At 44.5% G+C, this 22,226-nt stretch overlaps 2 protein-coding genes across 2 annotated transcripts in view; one reads left to right on the top strand and one right to left on the bottom strand.

Annotated features, from left to right (window-relative positions):
- LOC147195209 (neurocan core protein-like) overlaps positions 1 to 15,648 on the top strand; it is a 33,168-nt gene extending 17,520 nt beyond the window's left edge. Inside the window, exons 11-20 of the mRNA XM_086128762.1 lie at positions 251 to 428; positions 2,608 to 3,717; positions 8,608 to 8,718; positions 10,451 to 10,564; positions 11,301 to 11,352; positions 12,488 to 12,594; positions 13,045 to 13,127; positions 13,312 to 13,456; positions 13,614 to 13,796; positions 14,490 to 15,648. Coding sequence (XP_085984888.1) covers positions 251 to 428; positions 2,608 to 3,717; positions 8,608 to 8,718; positions 10,451 to 10,564; positions 11,301 to 11,352; positions 12,488 to 12,594; positions 13,045 to 13,127; positions 13,312 to 13,456; positions 13,614 to 13,796; positions 14,490 to 14,605 — 2,199 coding nt within the window. The 3' untranslated portion in view covers positions 14,606 to 15,648. The remainder of the gene's footprint in view (positions 1 to 250; positions 429 to 2,607; positions 3,718 to 8,607; positions 8,719 to 10,450; positions 10,565 to 11,300; positions 11,353 to 12,487; positions 12,595 to 13,044; positions 13,128 to 13,311; positions 13,457 to 13,613; positions 13,797 to 14,489) is intronic.
- A 318-nt stretch (positions 15,649 to 15,966) lies between these two features.
- Positions 15,967 to 21,227, bottom strand: LOC147195208 (transmembrane 6 superfamily member 2-like). Its single transcript, XM_086128761.1, has 10 exons — positions 21,018 to 21,227; positions 19,835 to 19,941; positions 19,641 to 19,738; positions 19,456 to 19,559; positions 19,278 to 19,360; positions 18,932 to 19,056; positions 18,677 to 18,778; positions 18,505 to 18,597; positions 17,630 to 17,749; positions 15,967 to 17,498 (listed from the first exon to the last, which is right to left on the bottom strand). The coding sequence occupies exons 1-10, from the start codon at positions 21,107 to 21,109 to the stop codon at positions 17,289 to 17,291; spliced, it is 1,134 nt and encodes a 377-aa protein (XP_085984887.1). The 5' UTR covers positions 21,110 to 21,227; the 3' UTR covers positions 15,967 to 17,288.
- Between the last annotated feature and the right edge of the window lie 999 nt (positions 21,228 to 22,226).

Genomic DNA, 22,226 nt, shown 5'->3' with positions numbered 1-22,226 from the left:
TTAGACTAGTGTAGTGCCGCTAATGCTATGTGGGCTTCCACTAGTGGTAAGAGAAACCCCGCCAAAATGAAGAAAATATCATGTTAAAAATAAATTCATGAAGAAAAAAAAAACGGAATTTAGATTGTCGAATGTAGGTCAGTGCTTCGAGAAGGCCTTGACCTTCCACCGTTGAAACCTTGATTAAATATTTGAATTGTCATTTAAATTTGAACTAGAGTTTCACCTGTGAATTTGATAATACTTTCAGGTCATCTCGAGGATGATCGAATCCTTTTGGAAGCCTTGGAACTACCTAGTGGGGACTGGTGGTGGTAGTGAGGAAACGACTGGAACTCCCAAAGGAACGGCAGGTGAAGAAAATGTGAAGAAGAAGCAGAAGGAGGAGGAGGAGGATCGAGGAAATATGACCACCACAGCATCACCAGGTTGGATATTTCCTTCGTTATTGAGTTTTGTGTTTGCACCTTTGTGGAATCATGAAATCCAGAATAATAAGTGTTTGACGTAAAAAGACGTGTGGCAGGGAGAAAACGGGCATTAATAATTCAGAACAGAGTAAACACTTTTACCTTAGATTATGCAAAAATAACTAAATAAAAGCCCTTATTATTGTTGTCAATCATGTGTGGTTTGGCTGCTTAAAATGTCAAAATTGCCACAGGGCTGAAATAAGTAATGGTATATATATACAGTGTATATATATATATATATATATATATACACATATATATACTGTATATATATATATATATATAAGATATCCTTTATTTGTCCCGCAATGGGGAAATTACAATCAGAATTCAGAAAGGAAAAACGCTGGGTAGGGAGAGGGAAAAAAACCCCACGCTCGAACTATCCTCTTCTGAGGATAATTTAAGTCCAGGATAAAAAAGACCCTAGCACATAAATAAGCATATGACAGTTACAACAAGTCACAAGACATAACATGTAATAAGGGGGAGGATGAATGGGAAGGAGGGGGGGGGGGGGGAGGGGGGGGTAACCGCGATGCAGCCGTAATGACCAGCCGCACGGTCCACCGTTGCGCTCCGCATTATCGAACCACGTCACGGGGGGAAAAAGAATCGGAGCGATGAAGACGGTGATAACAAGGATGTGTATGCGCGTGTGGTTGTCCAGTTGTGTATGTGTATGCGTGTACAGGTCATAGCTGCATCGTCGAGGTCTGCTCATCATGAAGACAGTCCCGGCTTATCAGTCCATGGCCGAGAAGGAGGGGGGTGGTGGTGGGGGCCCTAGACTCCGTGCGTATTTCCATCCAGGGGAAAGGCCAGATAGCGTTGTTTGTTTTGGAGAGACGGCCGCCAACAATTCCAGACAGCCTTGAGTCCTTGGTCTGTATCTCCTCAGTGGCGCCGATCAGTCTGATCCAGAAATTCTTTCCGCAGTGTGGATTCCAACGTCTCCATGGTATTATCGATCGCGCGGAGTCGCTCCAAAATCACAATTGCGATTGAGCTCAGTCACCGCTTGAGTCTGAGTGTTGGACATTCGCGCCAAGCCATCCAGAGTGACCGGCAGCTTCTTCACTTCCAATAGAGCCGCTCCCGTCGGTTGAATTTTGCGATAGAACAGCAGCTGCCAACACCAAACAGCAGCATACCTGTTATCAAAAGGCCAATAATGTAGATGTCTTCCACATCCTCCACGGACAGTACTGTCAGGCACACCGGTCTCCACTTTCTCCATGGATCCAGGGCGTATCCGGCAGCAAGTGTCCCCGGAGGGCAAGCAGGCTCCCCACTGCCCGCTCTTTTCGTCGAAAAAATTTTGTCGATTACATCGAGAGACCAGCCAACTAATTCCATGGTTAGTTCTTTGGATGAAAACACGGTAGGAGGCTAGGGAAAAAAAAAAAAGTTAGACAAAAGACAGCACAAAAGACTAAGTGGCGAGCAGGGAAAAAAAAAGGTATATATATATATATATATGTATATATATATATATATAATATATGTATATATATTTCTTTAATAAAAACATGTTGATCCAATCCATCACAGTGAGGATGACGTTTGTGTTCAATGTACAAAAGACCAAATACCATAATTGCCTTTGCATTTTCTCCCGATAGGCACCCTTAGGTTATGTATTAAAAATGGAAACCTATTAAGAAGAAAATGTATAAATAAAACCCGCACTTGTTTTGCTGATTATCTTCTCCGCTGGTGCTGTTAACTCGCCGTTCTTGTCACGCAGCGCCATTATTTCCTTAAACGTCCTTCTCGAGACGGCTATTAGAGGCGACGATCATTAGGTGTTCTCAACATTACTGCGTGTGAAGAACATCTCGTCGCTCGCAAGCTGGCAGGTCACAGAACACTTGGTGTCATCGTGGTCCTTGTTTTCATTATGTCGGGGGGATCTGGGTGGCTGAACACCATCAAGTGTCTTCGGAGGAAAGTGATTGCCAATGAAGTGCTTTCGGAGATGTTGCATTCGATTCTGGAGAAATCTGTGAGGCTTTTGTTTGGGTCTTTGTTTCAATTTATAGCGCTCGTCAAATCCCTTGCTGAGTGGCTTCGTGTCCGACATTTTTTTTTTAATTCCTCTTTTCTTCTTGACCCTCCTGACCATCTGCAGCCTTATTTTCCTGGGGAAGTTTCCTGTTGAGTGGCACCCCCAAGGACGATACGACTCCAGCCAATGAAGAATTATCCACTCACGTGACACCTTCTTCCACTGCCTCCAATAATTCCTTGACTACCAGGACAACCATTAGTGAGGAGACTCCGCAGACGCGTCCCTCCCCCACCTCCACCCCGGTCCCTGAAACGACTTCTTCTCGTGGGGAAACCTGGCCGCGCGTAGATACAGAGACCACAACCCAGTCCAGTGACAAGAGGGAGGTGACGGTGATGCCCCGAGCCAGTTCCAGAGGAGGAAGAGGCAGGGGCAAGAAAAACCGTGGGGAGGACAGGAGCAGAGGAGAAGACAAGGGAAGAGGAGATGATGAAGGAAGTGGAGAGATTACCGCCGCCGAGGCCAAAGGGGAGATTCAAGTCTCACGACGTCCAGTCGGGACCAGTAAACCAAGAGAAAGGTCCAGGTCTAGAGAAAGAGGTCACAGGAAAGGACAGACCACAACCACCACCACCACCAGCCCAACTACCACTACCGAGCCCTCCGTGATGTCCACATCTCAGATTGTTGACCTATCCGCGTCTAAACTCCTGTTCACCGTTTCAACTGAAACACAGTCCTCATCTATCCAAGCAGACTTGGATCCCATTTCTTTTACTTCTTCCTCCTCCTCCACTTCTTCTTCTGCTCCTCTTCCTTCTTCTTCTCCTTCTGCTTCTTCTTCTTCCTCCTCATCATTATCATCCTCAGCATCCACAAGTTCATCCTTTTGGACATCAACCTCAACTCCGAGCCCGTCTCCATCCCCAGCCCACACAGCCCAGCCGATAACGACACTCACCCCGTCGGCCGCATCGTCTCCACCTCAGACTCTTGGATCAGGAGGCCCTCCCGCAGACAACCAGAACAGCTCCGCTAACCTGGAGGCACTGCTCGATTGGGTTCCAGTCGAGAGCGTGGCAGTTCTCAACATCTCTCTGGATCCCCCTCCAGAGGAGGAGGAGGAGCCTGCCTGGTCCCAGACTGTGGGCTCGGGGTCCCCGTTACCAGGCAATATGGTGGAGGAGGGGAGCAGGTTCAATGTCAGCAACATCACTCTGGTCCCAGCTGGTGAGTACTGATGTCCTGCTTTCATTTCATCTCCTTGTTATTATTATCTCCTCTCGCACTGCCGTGCTGAGGGAGGTCGAGATTATTGCACGGTACCACTTGTGAAAAAGACGCTCATTCAAAATGAGAACGCAATCGATATGTAGTATATTTGTTGGGTTCAAAGTAAATCAGATTTTTATTCACGAGAATGTACTCGTTTAACCTATCTGTGGGTCAAGATATATCCTTGTTTTAAAAACCCAAGTCAAATGTCTTGTCCTGTTTGGATTTTTTGTTAGCAAGCTATTCAGCCGTTGTCCTATCAAATGCAAAAGCTAAACGCAGCTTCAGTGTTGTTGGATGCACAGATTAGCAGCGTTAGCTCACAATGTGAAGATGTCAACTCGGCGGGGAGGGGGTAAGGGGGGTATTTGTGTCTGCTGCATGCGCCACATGCTGATCAGTACAGTAACTGCCGACTCCTGTTTTCAAACCGCCTCAGCGTGAATTTTCTGCGTGAAGGTTTTTGCACCACTTTCAAGGTTTGTTTGATGATGCGTGGAAGAGCAAATAACCTTAAGCGAAACATCCGTTACTTTTTGCGCTGTGAAGCAATGACTCACCTGGTTGACTCCTGAAGGCAGATGATCTAGCGGTCGAGTACACTGCTTGTCCTTGACGAGGCGTGTGTACTTAATGTGTGAATCATCAATATGTGAGGAGGTCAATGAGACAACAAGGTATAAATATGTTTGGGGGGTGGGGGGGTTATGGCACCGGGACTTGTGTAATTCTGATAACCAGCAATAAATATAAAATTCTAGGAATTCTCACAAAAGATTGACTTTTCATTTCCTCCCTGACCTTGTCACGATTCATTTATATTCAAAATAATACAGTGTCAGCCCCTCCGGCTGCATTCTCATCAGAATGGGAGAGAGACCACCTTTCTGTCCGTGTTGACAGTCTGCAGCACGGGCGCATCTCAGTGCAGCTCCTGGCTTTGCTTTGCCACCTATTTTTGCTTGATAATGAGCACGCGCACGACAAACATCCTACCGCCCGCCATTCGAAATCCTCACGGGCGTTGTTGATATCCCACATTTCGATGGTGATTACTTTGCTCCTCTGCAAATCTGCAGCAAGCAAATCAAAGCCGCCAACTGGGCGGTAAAAGGAGAGAACGGCTGTAAATCGTATCGACTAGGAACCCTGGGAGTGGGGGGGGGGGGGGGGGGACAGACAGACTGGGGCTGCTTGTGTTCGGGGATGAAGGTTGATTGATTGAGCGGGAGCCCCCGGAGGCACGCAGGCGGAGGGGCCATAAACACACAGACGCTGATCTCTTAACCACGCGGACTCGAGATGTGGATGGATGAGCTTGCAAGGGAGTGAGACCGAGCGATGGCTGTGGACCTTGTGGCGCAAGTCGTTTTTGCTCCTCGTCGCTTCAACAGTTGGTTGATTGTGGGGGTGGAGAAAACGACCGCAAGGTCGAGACATGATGAGACAAACAAAAAGCATGCATGCACAAACACGTTGCCGTGGTTCGGGCTCTCCAACGGCTTGCAATCATGAGAAGCTGCTTGCACATTTTATTTATTCAATATCCTTCATGTCCAGCTTCAGCTCAGTGTACTAGTTCATTCTGTGTGTTATCATTGAGGGAGAAAAATTACATTTAGATGCACCTTGAGCTGGACATCAAGGATATCCAATAAATGCTTGACATTTACAAACGACTTTACCGGATGACGTAATGCATGCGGCTTGCACAAATAGAACTCCACTGAACACAAATAGGTGCAAAATGTGTGAATGAACGTCTCAGGGATCTCTTTTGTCCCGTGTGAATTTATTTGTCGCGTCATTTGTGTCAGTGGTGTCTGATGCTGTGCGGACCAGAGGACGGTTCACTCCGTCAGCTCCGTCCACACGCACTCTATTGATTTTTCTGCAACACTCACTTTAATGAACAGCCGATTGCGCAAGATTTATCTTTGCAACGCAGTCGCTCCTAGCTTAGCTTGCCACCTCCCTCGGTATTTGTTGGGGCATGCCTTGACCTTGACGGACGGGGAGGGGTACAAATTTTGGCCTGGATTGGTGTAGCGCTTTTTTTTCCCCCTGTGGAACCTATCTTCATCTTTTGTGCTCTTTCTAAAATGCTCTAACAACATCATCATGAACAAGGAGCTCAATTTAGCCTCGGGGTCATTAGTGAAAAGTCTGCCTGTGTTTGTTTTAGCGCTGTGGAGCGGCAATTAAAAATGCTAACACACAAAGGACGTATCGTTGTTGCTTGACAATTTGCTCTCTTTATGGCTTGTGATTCACGTCACCGTTAACTGCACTTCCAGTGAATCATCTGCAGTTCCCCCACGTAACCGCGTGAGTATTCTGCCGAAGCTCGTTTCGAGCTGGCCTAGACCTCTGACGACCCGCAGTTCGGTGTTGCGAGAGACACGCATGCGTCCGCCCAAGAGAAACTTTTTCGGGTCAGCCTTCACGGTTTGACTCTCAGTTTTGCCGTTCAAAGTGTTTTGATCAAGGTTCAAAATGCAAAATGTGCCTCTCAAACTGCGATGCGCTTATTCCGACGAGCCTTGGATAATGTTGTAAGATGAGTTTGAAATGAGATCATTGTTTTGTGATCACAGTTGGTGGTATCTTTATGGTTTGAACAATGATGAACATTTTAGGGTGGGTGTTTATTAATTACATTTTTTATTATAATATGACATTATCGTATTCATTTATGATGTTTATTGACGATCTCGGCATCATCTGCTGACTTACTGGCCTTGCGAATCATCATAGCCTAGCGATTGAATTTCACCCAGTGCGCGTGCACGCCGCAAACGACAGAAAAAAGCCTTTGCGTGCACATACACAATGTCCGAGGTGACGGAACAAAGACTCCAGAAGCTAGCTTTGCGACCACACTGAACGGGTGGTGTTTTTCAAAGACCCTTATAAGTCGCCATAATGAGCGGTTGAGGGGAGAAACATGTGGCTCTCTGTCAATTGATATGGAAATGTGTAATTGTGGAAACAGACCACACGCACGCACGCATTTAGCGGGTGAATGGCGGGGCCGAGGCGTTCAGCGGGGGGTCTGCTCATTTCTGCCGAGGATGTCTGATGTCTGAAGTTCTCACGCTGCCCGCTAACGCTCGGCGGAGTGAGCCGGGGCTTGCTTTCCATATGGTAACCATGGCAACTGCGGCTGTGAGTGGATGGCGGGGTTGATGCGCTCTGGCTTCTGATCCCTGTGAAAAGAGGCGGAGTGCGAAATGGATACGAGGGGTGCTGGAGCCGTTGGTTGTGGGTCAGCTGCCGTGATGGCTAATTAGCATTGCATGGCTGCGGGCTGGTTCATTTAAAATATCTGCATCGGGACTGGGAATCGTCACGTGCATCTACATACATACTATGTCTATAATGTAAAGTATGACATGTTTTTGTTCAACTCAGTGGACATTAGCCAGCTCCTTCTTGACCACCTGGGAGGAGTATAATATTGACATAGTGATATATGGCAGCTATCACTATGCATATATTATATGCAGTTGACTCAGCTCCTCGGTAAGCCATAATATTAGTCATTCGTGATCGATGATAAAGAATATATGGCTGAGAGATTTATGGCTGAGAGAATGCACAGTTTGCGTTCAAATATCATAATATATGTTGCTTAGCATGGTTATAACACTGCGGCTCGAATGCTTTTGGGCCGTCAATGGTGATTCACATGATGTGTTCGCATTAAGCTAGCGGCAAAGTTATACTGTTGTTTGAAATACCCAAAGTGTAATTCTCTTTGTTTTACACTTGTTTTGACATTGACCTTGAAGTGGAATTAAACCTCTTTCTTGTTTTGAGGTTGATTGAGTTGAGTTTAAGACATCATACAGTGTCCATATCTCAAATTTTTGCTCACAAGTCAAGGCAGACAAATCAACGACGGCTATTATCTCCATAAATCCCCAAATTATATCTCAAGTCACCACTGTATGCATGTACCGGTATATATTTTCTTTACAGTGTTTGTTTTTAAAGATTGTCTCATGACACTGAAAATACAAAGACATACGGTACCTTAGCAGAAGTTCTCCCATAATAGACTGCTTTAATTTAATTTAGTTTGTTTGTCTTTTGTTCTTTGCAATTGCTATTAAGCCAAATTACCCCAAGAATATCAGGCTAGGAGCCCTGAAGGGACCCCCAGTTGGTCATCAACGAAAAATAATGCTATTAATGAAATTGGTTTGTTGTTGCCAATAGTAAGAAAATATTATGACATTCTGGTATGATAAGTCTAGTAAGTCGTACTCTAGGGGTACATTTCTGAATTTCCAAGCATCTTAACTGCTGAAAGGTTATTTTATAAATGAACACTCTTTTTGTTGTTGTTAACAACAAGAATATTTCTAATTGTTTGAACTGATTGAACATAGATAACCAGTGAGTCTCCTGTATCAGTCCAGTGACTGTGGTTAGAATCCATCCATCCATCCATTTTCCGAACCGCTTGATCCTCACCAGGGTCGCGGGGGGTGCTGGAGCCTATCCCAGCTGTCTTCGGGCAGTAGGCGGGGGACACCCTGAATCAGTTGCCAGCCAATCGCAGGGCACACAGAGACGAACAACCATCCACGCTCACATTCACACCTAGGGACAATTTAGAGCGTTCAATCAGCCTGCCATGCATGTTTTTGGAATGTGGGAGGAAACCGGAGTACCCGGAGAAAACCCACGCAGGCCCGGGGAGAACACGCAAACTCCACACAGGGAGGCCGGAGCTGGAATTGAACCCGGTACCTCAGCACTGTGAAGTCGACGTGCTAATGTGGTTATCCACATTTAAATTCATACGCACTCCCCATGTTGAATTGTTTCTTTTAGTGGAGCCCTGCGTGACAAACCCATGTCTGCATGGAGGAAAGTGCCTTCCTCAGGGAACAGGCTACAGCTGCTACTGCCCACAAGGCTACGCGGGGGAGAACTGTGAGATTGGTGAGTGATGCTTCCGCAGACACGCACATAAACACTAATACACACACACACACACACACGCCCGCACACATCAGCATGATTAAGTCGTCGTTACGTCGAGGCGGTAAATATGCATCTTAAAATGAGTTTTAAAAATGGACAGGGAATGAGCTAATATTTAACGGAAGGTCATTCCAGAGGTAAGTAAAGATACGGTGAAGTCTACAGTTTGGCATACCTACTTGTTTACAGACTTTTTTTTTAACCTATGCTACATGCTAAATTCACTTTTTGTGCTAAGTCTCACTTTGGACGACATTTGTGGCAACTTGGTGCCAAGGAATTGTTGAAGTGATTTGGTGAGCTTTGTTTGGACAAAAGTAGTGCTTTTTCGCAATCTTGTGGCATCTCTAGGCAATTACAAACCTTTCCACAACGCGTGTGATGATGAAAATGATGAACGCTTAGAAACATGTGGTTCAGCATAGGCGCAAACAATGTCTCGACCACTGCGTACAACAAGAGCAAAACCAAACACGGAACGTTATCGATGCAGAAGTGGAACGCTTATTACAGCTCTCGTACCGGATCTAATAACATTGTAATGGTGTACGTAATGATGCCGTCGGGATGTTTGTGAGTCATGTTGCAGTCTCACGTTAGACACCCGCACGGACCGTCACACGCCTGCTCTGCCTTTGAGGAGCAAATTGGAGTGTTTAAGTGGTTCTCTTAAGGGCACACTTGAGTGATGAAGCGGTCACCCCTCGAGGAAGTGAACGCGGACGGATAAACGAACCACGAGCGGTGACATCCTCGTAGTCCTTACCCGCCTTATTTCCTAGGAGCACAATTATTTTTTGTGCTTCGGATGGACAAATGATGTATGCGTATTGTGGATTAATAATGGTTGATGTATGAATGACGGATGGATTAATGGCTGATGATTGATGACGGCTGAGAGATGTGCTGATATGTGAATTTTGGATGGATGAGGATCCGTACTGTACATGATGGATGAATAGAAGGTAGATGAGGCGTTGTTGATGGGTGACTGGTGTATGACTGAATGAATTCCAGATCGATAAGGAAAGGACAAAATAGAAGCTACAATCATGGCTGCGGTTGCGTTATGCATCCACTAGATGGAGCTACGCTAGAGATAATGCAATATAATACAGCTCTATTGATATCGAGCTTTCACCACCCACATCGGAAGGAGCAGAACAATGACCTGTGAATTAAAGCAAAAAATTGAAGAAAAAAAAAGGTTACTTTAGCGGGAGACGAGAACAGAATCATTGCATCTCCATTCATTTCGATGGGGAAATTATTTGAAATAATTATATTTCAAATTACAAGCATCGTCACGGAATGAATTAAATTGGATCTCAAGGCACCGCTATATTTGTTTCTGCATGTGAGGAAGGAGGATCTAAGCCGCCAGCGCACACACAGGCTATTTTGGAAGACATTGAGAGCGTCTCCTTATGTGAGACAATAGGACGGACAAAAAAATATGCACAAGGGATTAAACCTCCGCACCTCCTGTTCAAGTCATGCTACGATGCTCTCTAGCATCAATGTAGTCCTCTTCTTGAAACAAGAACACGTGGCAGAATTGTTTTTGTGACAGTGGCTGAATGTCACACAAATGGACACATTTTCTTCTTGTCACCATCCTTTTCATGTGAGCCCGAATGAGATGGGGGTTTTTTCCCCCCTCTCTCTCTCTCTCTCCTCCTCCTTGCAGACGTTGATGACTGCCAGTCGGAGCCATGTGAGAATGGAGGCACTTGCATCGACAAGATTGATTCTTTCCTTTGCCTTTGCCTGCCCAGTTACGGAGGAGACACGTGCGAGAAAGGTGAGAGGTGAAACACTGAGCCAGCGCGAAGGGACAAAGCAAAGAATGACTCGGAGAAGTCACGGCAAAAGCGCCATAGACTCATTTGCGCGATGCTAATGGAAGGTGTCGCTCACTGCTTAGAAGTAATGAAATAGAAATTCTTTGTATCTGTACGTACTTTTACTTTTTTTAGGTCTTTTACTCACTACATTTGTAAACTGATACAGTCGTTGTACTTTCTACTAGTTACTTGGTCCAAATAGGCCTGTTAGTTTATTTCTACCACCGCACATGCGGGGAAGTAAAGTCACGTAAAGATCTTGATTGAGCGATTGAGATCTTGACAACTTTTTAAAGGTGGGGTGGGGGGGGGGGGGGAACTGGGGGCGGCAATGACATGAAGGAATGTGAACCGGGAAGCATTCACGACAGTAAGACGACCTTCAAGCAACGCAAGCAAAGTCAAACAAAAGAAATTGTTGACGTGCAATGCAAATCAAAAGCGCACCCACTATTATAAAAGCGTGTGCGATGTGCGTGTGTGTCTTGTAATGAGTATTAATGAATCTGTCATCTTTGCAGCAGTCATTGTATCCTCTGTGTTATTTATGGACATTAAAGATGCAGGGAGAGAAGAGGCTGCGTGAAAACCGTCCTTTATGTAGTGCTGCAAACTGCCAAATGCCTCTCCTCCCTTCTACATTACTCTTGCTCTTTCAATTAGAATATATGATTTTTTTTTCGCCCCCTGCAGACATAGAGGGCTGTGAGCACGGCTGGAGGAAGTTCCACGGCCATTGCTACAGGTAAGAAATGATCGCGTAGCGGTCCTCAATCTTTTTCGTGCCATAGACCGTTTTCACAAAAAACAGTATTTTGACGGATCGGCATAGGAACATAATAATTATGCAATATCGCACGAAAGGGTGCGGTTTTGTACTGTGTAGCATCACAGCTGTGATTTGCTCATAGGCATTGGGTCGTAGGCCGAAGAGACTCAACAATTCTACAAGTGCCGTCTTTCAGTTAACAGTAATAAGCGAAAACAAATTAGAATTTGTTCATCTAATCAATTTTTAGGACAGTGGAATCGTTCCACATTGAGCGGGTTCGCTATTAAAAATACCTCTGCAAGTCATCGTTACGCTAAATGTAGTTTTTGTAATTTGTAATTGCCTTATTTGCGAGTCTGTCACCATATATTACGTAAAGTAGGCTGGGTGCATGAGAATCATTTGTGATAATGATAACCCGATTTTGCTTATACTGATGATTTTGTCTCTTGAATGCAGCGTTCTTTTTCTTGGAGGATGAAAGGGTTAATAGGCGCTGCTTGTAGACCGCTTCTTTCTTGTAATGCCGTCAACGACATGTTTAACATGTCACGGTCAAAACCCCCTTATGAGTTGAGCCATGCTGCGATTAATTCCTCTCTAAATAAATTACTTTAGGGCGGCCCGGTAGTCCAGTGGTTAGCACGTCGGCTTCACAGTGCAGAGGTTCGATTCCAGCTCCGGCCTCCCTGTGTGGAGTTTGCATGTTCTCCCCGGGCCTGCGTGGGTTTTCTCCGGGTGCTCCGGTTTCCTCCCACATTCCAAAAAAAAACATGCATGGCAGGCTGATTGGACGCTCTAAATTGTCCCTAGGTGTGAGTGTGGGCGCGAATGGTTGTTCGTCTCTGTGTGCCCTGCGATTGGCTGGCAACTGATTCAGGGTGTCCCCCGCCTACTGCCCGGAGACGGCTGGGATAGGCTCCAGCACCCCCTGCGACCCTAGTGAGGATCAAGCGGTTCGGAAAATGGATGGATGGATAAATTACTTTTTTTTTTTTCGCTTTTATGTTGAGCTTCTAATCAGTGGCAGAGGAACTTTATTGAGCCGGTATGGATGATGGAAGCGGGACAAAATATGTGGGTGGGTTTTTTTTTTGGGGTCTCTCAGGTACTTCACCCACAGACACACGTGGGAAGACGCGGAGAAAGACTGCAGAGAGCACAGCGCCCACCTGAGCAGTGTTGCCACCGCCAATGAGCAAGAGTTTATCAACGGTAAGTTGTTGTTGTTGTTGTTAAACACAAACACAACAATGCGGAAACAAGTTTCATAAAATGATCTACGCCCACTGTCCAAAATGTTTCGGGATTCTTATACCATCTAACGAGGTCCAATGAGACAATTACTATAAAATAAATAAATAGCCCGTGACCCTCGTGAGGATAAGCGGATGGAGAGGGTCGTGAATCTGACTGTCCTTATCTTTGTCTTATGTTGTAATTTGTTGACATGTTAAGAGAAATATATAGTTTAAAAAGAGACAATATCGGCCAATTAATTCAGACTGCCAATCTGTCAGCAGTAGTACATATACTATATTTATTGGTACTTAATTCCTTACCTTTAACCCTTTCAGGGGCAGCGGTTACTACAGTGGACAGCTTGTCATGTTATCAGGTTACAGGGTGCATGAAAGGGTTAATGACAGCATGTTGTTTTGAAAGGTCTCGGCCATGACAACGCCTGGGTGGGTCTAAACGACCGCACAGTGGAGGACGACTTTCAGTGGACCGATGGCAACGAACTGGTCAGTGAGCACTCTCCGATATTGCCGCTGCCTGAAAATGTATGTTCGCCAAAATGTCTTTGTACAAATAGCAGCGAGTTGAATGAAAATACTTGTGCTTTTTCCTCATCCCTCCCATAAAATGGAATCCAGATTCCAGTCGTGCAGCCTGCTGATAAATCAAGCGGAATCATTTCTTTTGCAGGTGTACGAGAACTGGCGGGAGAGCCAGCCGGATAACTTTTTTGCAGGAGGCGAGGACTGCGTGGTGACCATTGCTCATGAGGATGGCAAATGGAACGACGTGCCCTGCAACTACAATCTGCCTTACATCTGCAAGAAGGGAACAGGTACTTTTTACTCAACGCACAGAATGCAGACAGAGTTCAGCAAACATACTGGGGAAGCTCCAAAGCGGTGCTGATTGATTTAGTAAGGTGGCTTGGATGTGGATGGTGACGAATTCAAGTTTGACAACCCCTGCGTCGACTTCGGTGGTCTTTCCAGTGTTGTGCGGGACCCCGCCTGCCGTGGAAAACGCCCACCTGGTCGGTCGGCGGAGGTCACACTATGACATCCATGCGGTGGTGCGCTACCAGTGCTCGGAGGGCTTCTACCAGCGTCACATTCCCACCGCCCGTTGCAGGGCCGACGGCAGCTGGGAGCGACCCAGGATCATCTGCGCCAAATGTAAGTCCGCTCAATGTGACGGATTTGAATCCTCACGCAGCCCTTCACATCATTTTCAACGGTCTTTGGAGCCATAAATAAGTCTTTTTGAAAAAAGACAAAAAATAAAGACCGTCCTTAAAGCTAAAAATACCTTTATTGGGTTTTCATCCAAAGAACAATGACTGTGGGATGTCGTGTTTGTTAAAAAAAAAACGTATTTGATAGTCTACTTTAAGAACACATTTCAGCCTAGAACATAAAATATGGGCACAATGTTAATAATAGCACAAAACCTTTCTTTTCAATCAGACAAAGGCGCCGCTTATATTAATGTTACTGTTGAAAACGTTGAGACACAATCAAATGTTTAATTTAAGCCAAATGTTTTAGTGTAAAAGGCCATTACATAAAAAGTGCTTTTCGGGGGTAACAAGGTAACATGCCAGCTCAAGGTCGCGCGGTGTAACCGCCCTCTGTCTCTGGACGGATGGGGGTTTTTTTTCACTCTGGCATGATGGTTTCTTCGAGGCACACCGATCATTTTATTCACCAACTGTCGTCAGAACATACTGAAAGTTTGATAGAACATTCCAGAATCTGCCCTTTTTTATTTTTTTATTTTATTGAAGTACAGGGGTTGAATCTGCATTCCGCTTCAGAGTATGACTCTTTAGCCATTCCTGCTACTAACCGACTCGCACGGCCTTACAGCCCGGCGCTCCCACCGCTACCGACGCCATCATCGCCGAGAGCGCCGTGAGCGTCGCGGCCACAGGAGGCACGGCGAGGGCCACAAGGCCAGAGAGAACGCGCGCAGCTACGACTGAACCAAATGACACGCCGCCTGCAAAGCCGAGGTGCTACTTGTGGCTCCCGCAAGCAAAGCGGTGATTTCCTCGGTCTGCTTCTAACTGCTTTCTCCCTCCTGACGAGTACGTAAGGTTTTATTACTCTCACACATAGGTGATCTCATTAACTGCACCGGCTTTGGCTGTTTTAATGTTTTGTTTTTTTTCCCCCCCAACTTTTAAACTCACTTCCTTTAACTAAGGTCCAACGCGAACACTAACCGTAACACTAGATCTCACGCTCCCTAATCTTTCCCTCTCTCGCCCGCCATGAACTTGAGTCGGTCAGACTGGCGGCAGAGTGTGTGTGCGTGTCTGCGCGTGCATGTAAGAGAGGAATGTTTTTGGTTTGTGATATGAAAATGACTCGTCGAGTATTCTGTTACAAAGCACACGTCATTGAGGCAAGAGAGCAAGGTGACCCTCTGCTTTTTCTTTTTTTGTACGTGCAAGCACACGCATTGCGAATTCGATTTCTTCTACTGACATGCTTTTTTTTTAAAATATCTGCTCCTTTTTCTGTCACGTTTTATTTATTACTTTTGCTAGTGAAAATTCTCTTCTGTTATTTTGTACTCATTTGGTGAAACATGTTTTGTTTTGTTTTTTCTAATCCAGTATTATGTCATATGGTCAGCCAGTATTAACATGAATCAGTTGATTGTCTCTAATCTTGAGTATTGTACATATTGTGGTGTTTACTGGCTGATGTTTAATCAATAGCTGGACCTTGTCCAATCGGATCATGCGCCTCAAGCACTCTCTGTGACTCAGTGAGTGGCATTGACAACTTGATTGATTATATGAATGAGATTATTTGACTCCACTCACTCGTACCTAAATTGCTTAAAACTTCCTTCCATCATTGCATGGCTACATTTACTTGATGGCTAGAATGTGGAGATTATTATTATTTTATAATTTTTGGTCTTTGATATTTGAATTGTCATCTACCTTTTTTTGGTGTTCTTATGACGTCCTGTTGTTGTTTCATTCTTAATAAAGAGGAAAATGATACAGCATTTACGATTGTGTATTTTCAATGATTATCAATGAGAATAGGGAGTAATAGCTAAATAGCTAAGAACGCGACTTTTTTTAGGAGCTTTTTGTTTCAAACTGCTCCCAAACGCAAGCTGACAATGATGTCACGTGATAGATAGCAGACGATCCATCCAGGGTTCAGCTCTTATCAGTTATATGGGCCAGCAGCGAGCAGCACGAAGAGCACTGTGACCTCATCATTGGGTAAAAGATCAGCGCCACTCAAGCCAATGTTAGCGTGTCAACGGTGAACCGCTAACGAATCAAATTCCAATTAAAAACACATTGAGCGCAGGTTGTATTTCATAATAATCGTCACCTTTATTTTTTAACATTAAAATTTGCAATAGTAAGTCATTTCTTGCATTTTTGGCATGGTCTTTTTAACTTGAACCTTCCTGTACACTTTCGCTTTGAATTCAATTTGGTTCCGTTTTGTTCAACACAATTGTTTTGATACCTTAGATCCTGGAATTAAAATGGTGGTATTTAATTTGACTCAACTGCTGAAGAAGATGAGGAGAGACAGGAAGTGGATATGTTGCATGAGTCACCCGAAAGCTGTGCTCGCTGATCACAGTCCTCACCCCCATTCAGGACCTTGGTATCAGGGTCCAACAGTCCAGACAAGGGAGTGCTGCACTGGGCCACTCGCAGCAACATGATTGCAACTTTCCTCCAGGTATGGGGTTAGAACAGGGGTCCCCAACCGCCGGGCCGCGGACCGGTACCGGTCCTCGGGACATTTGGTACCGGGCCGCACAATAAGAACTTACATTAATTCTGTCGTATTTATTTTGGAATACCTTTCGTATTCCAAAATACATATTTTATTTTGAAAAACTACCGGATTCTCCGTTACATCCGGCTGTGTCACTTGACACACGTCAAACCACGCTTCTCCGTCACGTGACTGATTACGCTAAAAACAAGACACCTGAGCTTGCTAAATGACTAAAATAAACTGCTGGAGATCGCAAATGACGGCGGCCTCAAAAGTACGTCGAGACAACAACTGCCGGCGTTCTGGATTCAAGTTATGGCTGAACACTCTGAGATCGCCACAACAGCACTGTTGCCATTTCCGACATGCTACCTGTGTGAGGCGGGGGTTTTGTGCAGCAACGGCGACTAAAACAAAATGACGAAGTAGACTCGACATGAAGCACACACTTCAGATGTCATTGTCTCCTATTACCCCGAGATGAGACCGCCCGCTTTCAGAAAATCAAGCTCGGCGCTCGCACTGATTCAGCATTGTGGTGGGTTGAGATTTTCATGCACTTTGAATTTGTGTTGTATCGTATTTTGAAGGCATTAAGACCGTAGCGATCAGAGTGTTGCGGCCAAATTGAACGCTCCTCGTGTTTATCTCGAAAAACCCCCAGTGTTCATGCAGCTCTTAGCATATTATTTTGTAGTATTTATCCGCCACACCTTAAATGCCGGTCCGTGAAAATATTGTCTGACATAAACCGGTCCGTGGGGCAAAAATGGTTGGGGACTCCTGGGTTAGAACATGTTGGGTGTTGCAACAAGTGTTGCAAGTTTTTTTTTTTTCGTGAGGCAGTCATCTTGAGAGAAAGTATACCCGGAGAAGCCTTGACTTTTGCGCAGTCTAGTTTTTCTTCTTTTTGCTATTGCTCTGTCCTTTGGGAACGGGTTTCATGAAATAAGCGGGACTGTAGTGGCAGCGCAGAGCCAGCAGAGCGGGCACGACAGCAAGCAGTACATTGAAGGTGATAACGGTCCACAATTTGTCTGCTGGGACTCGGTATGTGAAGGGGGTGCGGGAGTGTAGAGATGCGCCGATGTGGCACCACTGGGCCTGGACGCATGGGGAGGGATGGAGAGTGAGGGGGAGATGGACAGAGAAAGAGAGAGTAGGCTTTTGTTCTAAAAATAAAACATGGGAAATTTACTCATACAACATTTAAAAACATGACAAGCACACTTTACCTGGGCGGTGGCTCCAGCAAAGACGAGAGTCCAGTCTAGCATCCAGCTGCAGCCTGGTCTTATCAGACCATAGAGGAGGAGGCTCATTAGGGGCACAGCATAGAACAAATAGACCAGCATCTATTGGAAATACAGTATATCTTTGATCAAATATTCTGCGTACCCCAAAAGAGCTTTAAGAATGTGTAAAGTGAATACAATGAATTAGGGAATGACGACCATCTGGTAAAGTGACACAGCAGAGAGAAATTGCCAAGTACTGTCTTTCAAATGAGGCTTCAAAATCATGCAAAATCAAGCCCTTGTCTGAATGAGTGAAACCACGCACCGCTGAAAAATGGATGCTACTTTATCTCGGATCTTTCTTAAGTCCCCACAAGTTTGAGCCATGAAAATATATACAATTAAAGCCTCTGGAAGCTGGAATATATCAGTCCAGGTCATGGTGGAGCATTTCCACAGTGCGATGAGAGCAGCTACCAGCTCCTTTTGTTTGGGATGTAAATTCTAAGATTGGGATTTAAATAATGACATGGACCTGTTCTACAATTTGCGGCTTCCAGGAAAGATGCTCGCAAACTGTTGTGTTGGAAATGGGCCGAGTAATAATAACTAAATACCTCAAAATCCCAGCTGATAACCGTTGGAGTTTAAAATACAAAATACATAAGCAATGCCATTTCCGTATCCTGAAATGCAACTGGTAATTTGTGCAAAGGCTGCAGTTGTTTGCGATTCCGTTGCTTTGTACACTGTGATCAGCAAACCAGAACAGAGCACGTCAACTCTACGCAAAACGTTGAACACAAACGGACAACACCGCAGCTTTTGTGGAAGTGAGACAGTTGTATACATTTATTCTCCCTGTGACTCACCATCACTCTGGGGAAGCCCACCGGATCTTTAAGATAAGGTTCAAACTGATAAATGTATCTGAAACAGAAATCCAAAGGACAGTCCAGCACCACCTGAAGAACAGCAAGAAGAAAGTTTTCGTTTTTACACAGATTATTGGCTTTTTTTTTTTTTTTTAACTGCTCTACTCACAAAGCCTCTAAAAACACAGCCGGCCACACCTCCCAGGAGCAACACGGCAAACTGCAGGTCAAGAGGACGAGATAACAGACCTTTCTTTTGCTCGGCCATGATCTAGTCAACACAGACGGTTTCAAAGTGATGTCATCATTGAACGTGAGAAGAAAATGATGGATTCAGAAAAATGCTCTTCTTGAACACGATCTGAAATTTGCTAACATTACATTTGGCTGTCTCAGAAGAAACCGGGGCTATGACTTTATTTACCTTGTCTGCTGTGATGATAGGCATCACTCTGGGCCTGCTAAAAAGGATGGAAGCTGCCCAGAAAGGTGCTAAAAAGAAGGGAACATTTCGCCAAAAAGCTGGATAGATGTTAGATCCGTGTTTACCTAAAAAAAAAAAAAATGGAAAGAAGAACTTAGTCGAGGACAAATTAGTGAACAATAAGATTCTGCTTCCATCCCTCAAGGTTGAGCAACTATTTTTTTGCAGTCGACAATACCTCCAACACCTGGTAGAAAGATTCCCGGAAGAGTGATAACGCTTTATATCCAGATGTCCCAAAAATTTCATTCATATCATTTATGTTCCCAAGTTCTTATGAACCCACCTACAACCACTCCCGGGATGTGAACAAGTTGATGCATGATGGAGGACCCCACCCAAAGCAGTGAAAGGCTGCGGTAAGATTTCCTGCAAGGACCAAAACAACTTAAAACCCTCTAATAAAATAGATAATCCAGAGAGAAAAAAAAAATAATCATGCTAGTAATTAATCCTCAATTTACCTTCTGAACATGCGATGGATGATGATTAGAAAGAGAATCAAGTGAACGACACCTTCCCAGTATGACATCATCACAGCATAGGCAGTACTCAGGTGAGGTTCACCCTGCAGAGACGGCAGCAAATTGTCATTTCAGCCTTAAATGAAGCACAAATATGGATTTCAGCGGAGTACATGAAATGTTACCATCTTGAGGTAGAAGCCCATGAAGCCTGATATGAAGCCATCCTGCTCCAGGGCACTCGTCAGACCCACCAGACAAGTAAAAGAAAACTCTGCAAACACTGGACACGCAACAAAAGTGGCACAACTGTATAAAAAAAAAAGCAACTCGTCCACCTTTAATTTAACAGTGAATGTCACGGCTGGTCAGTCCCTACCATAAAATAAAGGATCCACTGTCTTTTTATGTGGTGCGGTTAAGAGGAGTAGGAGAAGAAGAACAGATCCCAGGATGGCCACTCCGATTCCCAGGATGGGCAGAGGCCTGCAGGAAGAAATGACGGATGACGGGGGGGGGGGGGAATCCCTCATCTTTTGTTTTAATTCGTAAAGCTATTTGAAACATCACCCCATTCATGCCACCAATGCCATCATCAAGTTTGATGACCACTCTGTGATTGTAGGAGTGATTACAAAACAATGATGAACTCTAACTAACCGGCGTCTCCACAATAACCTTGATAGAAACACATCCCAGACCAAGAAACTCATTGGAAGTCTGAGCACCTAGGCTCTTTCCAGCAGAAGGGGAGGACGTTGCGAAAGAAGTTTAAGCTCCCGAGAGTACACATCTCAGTCATCTGAAATGGGGAAGCAAGCAACGTTTACTTCTTCGGAAAGTAAAAACAGGTTCCCCCATCTCCTGCTGTTTTTTTTTTTTTTTTTTTAAACAGGAAACATTTTTAACCTTGCACAGTGTGGTTCTCCAGTTGCGGTGCAGAGAACAGGTAAAGCCTGCAGCGAAGACCATGGGGCTATACTGGCCAAAGAAATGCTAGAAAAATCCACTCATGGACATTCCCTTTTCTTACAGATGTTCTTATATATTATGACAGTGCAATTCTTCTTCCTCCTCATGTCATAGAGATCATACCAACCCAATTTGCAATTACTTTCTGTGTGTAATTTACCTGCAAAGAGTGCAACATTTCAGAAGCAATATCTAACAACATGACACAAAAAAGAAAAGAAAAGAAAAGAAAACCACACAAGCATCATATTCACCAAAGATGCTTACTATTAATGAGTGCGGTTCACGATAGACATGTTTCTGTTAGTAAAACTTGAATGCAAAGTTTTGTTCTGACCAATCATTGAGAGTATTAAAAATTACTGACATTATTGTGGGCCACCTGCTTGGTTGGTCCCGTGAGGACAATTTTTAAAATCTGATCGGTTGAAGAATCGGTCCCATTGCAATTTCATAGAACAAATACTTCTGATAGAGCTCGTTTAAGTTTTAAATGTGGCTAGAACAGATAACCCGTCAGCAAAATAGACTCCGTGCCTTCATGCAACCCAAAACGGAGAGTGAAACCATTTCAGTGCGAACAAACTTACTCATGGAGTGCAGGGACATTGTTCATGGTGTACAAGACTGCAGGAGCGAGCAGGGAGAGGCCCAAAACGCACATTTCCTCTGGAAGCCTCATGGTCCAACGCTCAGCTGTTGCTCTTTGGAGACAGGAGAGAGCCCCGACCAAAATAGGCCCCAGGTGCTAATTTAACGTCTCAAAGAAACGGGTGGACACATACTACTGCCCGGTCTACTCTCCTTTTGTGATGAATCAACACTAGTGCGTGTCCAGTCTCCACCTTCCCAAGCAGGGCTCAAAGTCCAGCTCCGGTGGTAGAGGCTCAAATTGAATTATGTGTTTATTCAGGAGCGTCGGAAGGCACATTACGACACTATAATTCGTCCCTTTTCACGTGAAAGTGTTAGTCATTTGTGGGGATTGGGGATTTTTTTTCTGCTCACACTTGAAGTAACTTGTGGCCCAATTTCTCTTTCGTACTCTGTGTCGATGGTGTAATTCAGCCAACACTGTCATCTAGTGGGGATAGTTGTTCATGTCAACTCTCGTCGTTCTCAATCTTTTTACACATACCATACAAAAATACCTTGTGTTCAAGTACAGTGGTGTCTTGAGATATGATTTAAATGTGTTCTGTAGCTCAAATTATCCTTCCCATTTAAATAAATGGTTTTGCCATTAAATCCGTTCCAGCATCCCCCTCGTCCCCCCAAAAATATAAACTAAAAATGTTGTAATGCGTACTTTAATGAGGGGGAAAAAATGAATCCATTATTGTGTGTTTTACAGAAACGTACAATGTTGATATTACTAAATACAATTTTAAAGTATTAAACAAAACACACGCTGCATCAACTGAATGCCATTGTTGATACAAACAATGGCCAATATTAAACCAGTCAAAAGCTTTTTTTATTCAATAGTATGAGAAAGTGTGTCCAAATATTTGATATGTGGGCTACTGGCACTATCACATGCAGTGTGATGTTGGGTCCCTTCTGTTCCTTATGTACATTGCCAGAAGTGAAGTGAATTTGTTCGATTCCTTAGGGAGCCATCTGTCGTGTTTGCTATAAGATTAACAATTTCCCTGTAGGATATTTCCATTCTTGATTAGATTGTGGATTACATACATGGATAAGCAATAAAGTTCTTAAAAGAAAATATTCTCTTCGTTCAATCCACCACATTTTCTTCCACATGAGGATGCAAGTGCATTATGCAACATCTTCGG

Source organism: Hippocampus guttulatus, chromosome 14, assembly GCF_054856545.1.
Source record: "Hippocampus guttulatus isolate MCC_2025c chromosome 14, RoL_Hgut_1.0, whole genome shotgun sequence".
Classification (NCBI taxonomy): domain Eukaryota; kingdom Metazoa; phylum Chordata; class Actinopteri; order Syngnathiformes; family Syngnathidae; genus Hippocampus; species Hippocampus guttulatus.
This window is presented reverse-complemented; position numbering and strand designations above follow the sequence as displayed.

Excerpts from the sequence above, each read along its gene's own strand:
- LOC147195208 (XM_086128761.1), bottom strand. The coding sequence starts at position 21,109 with ATGAGGCTTCCAGAGGAAATGTGCGTTTTGGGCCTCTCCCTGCTCGCT. Across the intron at positions 18,779-18,931 it reads CTATCATCACAGCAGACAAG|ATCATGGCCGAGCAAAAGAA; the intron begins GTAAATAAAGTC and ends TGTGTTGACTAG. Across the intron at positions 17,499-17,629 it reads TTGCTGGAGCCACCGCCCAG|GCCCAGTGGTGCCACATCGG; the intron begins GTAAAGTGTGCT and ends CCATGCGTCCAG.